Source organism: Ochlerotatus camptorhynchus, unplaced genomic scaffold (genome assembly GCF_037179485.1).
Source record: "Ochlerotatus camptorhynchus isolate MF236.1 unplaced genomic scaffold, CSIRO-AGI_Acam_v1.1 ptg000096l, whole genome shotgun sequence".
Lineage (NCBI taxonomy): Eukaryota > Metazoa > Arthropoda > Insecta > Diptera > Culicidae > Ochlerotatus > Ochlerotatus camptorhynchus.
The window spans coordinates 1,292,307-1,297,761 of record NW_027040586.1 but is presented as its reverse complement, the minus strand read 5'-3'; the positions used below and the strand labels follow the sequence as shown (position 1 = coordinate 1,297,761).

General features: G+C 49.2%; 1 protein-coding gene across 1 annotated transcript; it reads right to left on the bottom strand.

Annotated features, from left to right (window-relative positions):
* Window positions 1-207: 207 nt before the first annotated feature.
* On the bottom strand, window positions 208-4,417 carry LOC135698867 (uncharacterized). Its single transcript, XM_065219012.1, has 3 exons — window positions 1,001-4,417; window positions 613-786; window positions 208-279 (listed from the first exon to the last, which is right to left on the bottom strand). The coding sequence occupies exons 1-3, from the start codon at window positions 4,415-4,417 to the stop codon at window positions 208-210; spliced, it is 3,663 nt and encodes a 1,220-aa protein (XP_065075084.1).
* Between the last annotated feature and the right edge of the window lie 1,038 nt (window positions 4,418-5,455).

Genomic DNA, 5,455 nt, shown 5'->3' with positions numbered 1-5,455 from the left:
CAGGCCGTAGATAAACTGGACCAAAGTAATCAACGCCAGTGGAAGAAAAAGGACGGGATACGGTGACTCGTGCAGTTGGTAAATCACCCATTAATTGTTGAACGGTCAATGGTTTTGAGCGAACGCATTTCAGGCACTTATGAACGATGTTCCTGACGACGCTTCTTCCACCCAACGGCCAAAATCGAAGTCGAATTACGCTTAACATCAGCTGAGGTCCCGCATGAAGTAGACGCTCGTGGTAGTGTTGCAGCAATAACCGGGTGAAAGGATGTCGTGCTGGAAGAGCGACGGGATGTTTAGTTTGTTCCGATTCCATAGAATGCTTCAGTCGTCCTCCTAGCTTGAGCAGTTGATCCTCGGAAAGAAACGGGTTAAACCAACGTAATGGTGAATCCCTCGGGACCATGTTTTCCTTTGTGAGAGCCTCCAATTCCTTGCCGAAGACTTCCTTCTGCACTAGACCAACCAATGTATTTTCTGACTCCGTCAGCTCGGCGGTGGAAAGGAAGGCTGTGTTATTCCGTTGGGAAGACGGTGTTCGAAGTAGCTTCATCAAACGAAGCCAGTATGCGGTGCGACGAACGAGATCGGAGTATGACGAAAATTTACGAATGTACTCATGGTTGAACTCTGCGAGTGTGGAAACGCATCCTGCGATAACCGTTCGACGTTTTTCTTCTTCAACCTCTCCTGTTGATTGTATCTCCGGTGATCTAGGCCATTGGTCTGAGTTCTCCTCCAGCCAGGTAGGTCCTCGCCACCAGAATTGGTTTTCCAGGATGTCTTGTGGAGGAATTCCCCGGGAAATCAAGTCTGCTGGATTTTGGGTCCCAGGAACATGAAACCATCGACCACCCTCAGTGATATTTTGGATTTTGGCCGCCCTGTTGGCGACGAAAGTGGTCCAGGTCATTGGGGGAGCCTCAATCCAACGTAAAACGCACGTAGAATCCGTCCAGAAATAGCAATCAGCATCAATCCTAATCGATTCTCGAACCTTGGCGAATAGTTGAGCTCCCAGAAGTGCTCCACAGAGCTCCAGTCTAGGAATACTCTGACATTTCAACGGAGCAACCTTTGATCTAGACGAAAGAAGTCGAACCTTCACCTCTCCGCCCGCATTAGTGCTCCGAAGATACAGACAGGCGCCATATGCCTTCTCCGAGGCGTCGGAGAAACAGTGAATTTCGACTGCTACTGTTTCTGGGATGAGAACACAGCGTTCGATGTGGAGTTGATTGAGAAGAGGTAGTTGCTCGTGGAATTTACGCCACGCCTCACCCACCGTTGGAGGTAGGGGGTGGTCCCAATCCAGTGTATGACCATTCCCATCCAGTATCGTCCACAACCGCTGCATGAATATCTTCGCCATGGTGATAACTGGTCCCAAAAGCCCGAGAGGATCGAACAAGGTCGCAATCATCGATAATACGTTCCATTTCGTAAGTAATTCACCGTTGGCCAAAGTGGGAATGGTAAACTGAAACCGCAGCATGTCCGTAGATGGAATCCAGGTCAACCCCAAGGTCTTTACGGCTGGATCTGGATCCAAATCAATTCCATCTGAAGGCCGAATAGCTAAGTTCTCTTCTGGAACCCCCGTTAGAGCAGCCGGGCAGTTTGAAGCCCATTTGCGTAGCTGAAAGCCACCAGCTGACATCATCTTATTCAATTGGATCTGCAGTTCTCTTGCTGTTTCCACATCATTCGCACCCGTGATTACGTCGTCCATATAAGTATCTTCAAGCACCGCTCTTGCCGCAAGAGGAAATGTCTTCTCCTCGTCCATCGCTAACTGCTTGAGTGTCCTTGTGGCCAAAAATGGTGCCGATTTTGTGCCATACGTAACCGTGTTGAGCTCGTAGATCTTAATAACCTCCGCAGGTGAAAAACGCCAGAGAATGCATTGTAAGGCACGTTCCAGAAGGAAGATGAGGATTTGGCGGAACATTTTCTCTACGTCCGAGACAATCATGATCTGCCATGTCCGACTGCGAAGAATAATGGATCGAAGTTCCTCCTGAAGAACTGTCCCTGTCTTCAGAACGTCGTTGAGAGATACTCCGCTTGATGTCTTGCATGACGCATCAAAGACCACCCGTACCTTGGTAGTGGTGCTTGCCTCCTTGAGCACTGGGTGGTGCGGAAGATAGCACCGTTTTACCTCCAGTTCAGTTTCATCCACCTCCCGCATGTGGCCGAGCTTGACGTATTCCTCCATGAAAGCGTTGTATTGCTCACGGAGTGATGGATCCCTGTCAAGTCTGCGTTCCGTTCCTTGGAGACGCCGATATGCGATGTCCTTAGACTCGCCCAACCGTGAGATGGCATCTTCATCCTTCGGCAGTGAGACGGTGTACCGACCGTCCGAACCTCGTTGAACCGTGTTGACATAGTTATCTTCACACTGTTTTTCTTCCAGTGAGTGAACCTTGCCTGAATCAACCTCCTCACAGGACCAGAAGCGGGAGATTAACTCATCCAGGCCAACCACTGATGAGACGTTGCAGTTGATATGCCGAGAGCGATTTGGTTCCAAAATCCCACCACTGATGACCCATCCAAACACGGACTCATTTAAGGATGGAAGGTTTGCTCCTAGAGAGATTCTCCGTCCGGTTTCAAAGAAGTCGAAGAAGCATTCGATACCGAGCACGATATCCACTGCGTTCGATTCGAAGAACATAGGATCCGCCAGTTGAATCCCACTTGGAATAGTCCATGTATCCGTGTTGACGGTGGCAGTTGGAAGGTTCACCGTGACCTTTGGCAGGACTAGGTAGCCTAATTCACGAGAGAAGTCAGATACACGTGACCGCAATACCGCTTGAATCCCTTGCCGAACCTTTGTAGCTGCTTGACCTATCCCGGCTACCGAAATGTCCACCCGATTTCGCGTAACTTGTAACCGCTGACTCAATCGCTCCGTAATGAAGTTAATTTCGGACCCGGAGTCCAGAAGAGCACGAGCTGGATGACGATTGCCAACATCATCCTCGATAACCACAACTGCCGTTGCCAAAAGCACTTGGGTTGATTGTTGTTGAGCTGCAGCGGGTGCTGCAGTTTCCGTAGCTGCTACGGTAGCAACTTGTGTGGTTGATAAACCAGATGACCCTTGCTGATCCTCAGAATTGGACGACTTGTTACCCCCAGCAACTGTCGCAACCTTGGATCCCTTTTCCTTCGCCGGTTTGAAACATACAAGCGTGTGGTGACGTCCCTTGCAGTTCCTGCACGAGAATTTTGACTGGCAATCCTTAGCGTGGTGTCCTGACCTTAAGCAGTTTCGACAGAGTCCATTTAATTTAACAAGACCATCCCTGTCCGAGACTGCCATCCCTTGAAATTTGTTGCACTGATGAAGAAGGTGATCCGATGAACAGGCAATGCAACGTCCCGTAGATGTTTGTGCACCGTAGTTGACCTTCATTGATTGAGCCTTCGGTTTCGGTTGTTGTTGCAATTGGCCGAGACCCCTAGTATCGACGGGCTTCGGTGGCAAGCTGTCCAAAACCTGGATTCTACGCTGAATGAATTCACATAAATCCTCCAAAGTATCCTCCTTCTTTGTAGATGAGACCTCTTCCCACCCTCTACGCGTGACCGGGTCCAATCGAGCTGTAAGGATGTTCACCAGCAGAAGATCCTTATATTCAGCCGGTTGGATGACTTGGTCGAGAGTCTGCACAATACGTTCGAAGCCTTCAAACAGTATGTGCAAGTCAGCTCCGGATTCCTTCGAAAGCATGGGTAGCTTGAAGAGAGCTTGTACCTGCCGCTTCCTCAGCTGTTTGCTGTTGTTGTAGCGTTTCAACAGCGTATCCCATGCCACCTGGTAATTGGCTGCCGTGATCGGGAGTGGATCGATCAAGCCTTTGGGTTCCCCTTGAAGGCAGCCCTTCAGATAATGGAATTTTCCCACATCCGGTAGATCTGCCTTCCAATGGATTAGCGACGTGAACAAGTCACGGAAGCTCAGCCACTCGTCGATGTCTCCACTGAATGTGTGCAGCTTGATCTGCGGTAGACGTACGTGCTCCATGGTAACTGACGTTGTTCCCTCACCAGCTCGGAAGGACTGCTCCAGTACTTGGGGTTTCTGGAGCTCCTTGATCTTGTCCATTAGGAAGGACTTGATCTCGTAATAGCGATCGCTGAACTCGCTGCGTTCCTTCTCCAGTGAAATCTTCTCAGCCTTGAATTCGTCATGAGCGTAGATCTCCACCATGGTTGCACTAAAGCTCTCCCAAAGCTCGTCCAGTTTCTCAACACGTACCTCCACCTCGGTAATGTTATTGGATTCCGTAAAAGCTTGAATGAATCGGTGGATGTCATTGAGCGACAGCTGTATCTGCTTCAATCTTGCCGTCAATGCTCGCATCGATGGTGTGGATGCGCCACCGGGTGCCATGTTGTCGTCGTTTCGGTATTGCGGTCAGCAAAAAGAGAAAGGTGCGGTGTAGTATACTGCAAAAGCCTAGCTCCGCTAGGCATATACTATCTTAATTTACCCGCAGAAACAACTGATTGTGCTTCAAGTTCCAATGAAATCCTGCAGCCACGTGACGTCACACGTCCGACTTCCGTTCGACGACAACTCAGCAACAATGGTGTGAATCAAGAGGAAAAGAGGTGGTGTAGCAAACAGAGTGAAGACCTAGCTTCGCTAGGCATATACTGCTAAAGTTTTACCCGACAAAGCAGATGGTGATGCTCCAATTAAATCAATCAACTATGCAAGCAGCCTTGAACCCAATCGTCTGAAACCAGCAAGTACTCGAACGGAATGTGGATGAAGAGGAGAGACTGGGTGTAATATCCAACAAAATGGCTTCGGCCAGGCATATACTGCGGCAACTCACCACATGAACCAATTACTGCACCTAACGTTCAATAGAATTCCTAGCGATACCAGCAAACGACCAAATCCAATTCCGACGAAATCTCGAGAACGGGGTGCCAAAAGGGCAATCAGGGCTCAGCGATTAGAAATGTAGAACGAAGAGGGTTGATTCCAATTTAAAAACAGTGTATTTACATGCGCCTAGCTTCGGCAGTACACTAATGTGTGTTTACCTGGCAAATAATTGCGCTGCTCCCAGTCTGCGTCGAATGCGAAGTTCATCGGCCCTTGCACCGGTCATTGACTCTGAAGACGGTTGTTCACTGGTCGTAGTGGCGGTCGATGACCTCAATCGACGAAGTTGATGACCTCTGGTGACCTCTGTTAGGATTGTATGCCAAACCACTGGCTTTCGAATCCAAACTTGATAACTTCCGCCCGTGTCCTCAGCGTGGTTGGCGAAGGATTAGATAGAAGAAACGTCGAATGGTTGGCGTTAGTTTCAGGCAATCTAACAACGACTGGACATATACTGAATTTAAATAATTTACCTGGATATCCAGAGCAGGAGCTGATTCAGTAGTCCTAGTCTTCCGCCGGGATGGT

What these genes read in the sequence shown, in the direction of transcription:
- LOC135698867 (XM_065219012.1), bottom strand. Translation starts at nt 4,417, where the DNA reads ATGGCACCCGGTGGCGCATCCACACCATCGATGCGAGCATTGACGGCA. An exon ending in GAGCTCAACTATTCGCCAAG is followed by an intron (nt 787 to 1,000) that starts GTTCGAGAATCG and finishes TTCCTCCACAAG; the next exon opens with ACATCCTGGAAAACCAATTC. An exon ending in GTTCAACCATGAGTACATTC is followed by an intron (nt 280 to 612) that starts GTAAATTTTCGT and finishes TCGCTCTTCCAG; the next exon opens with CACGACATCCTTTCACCCGG.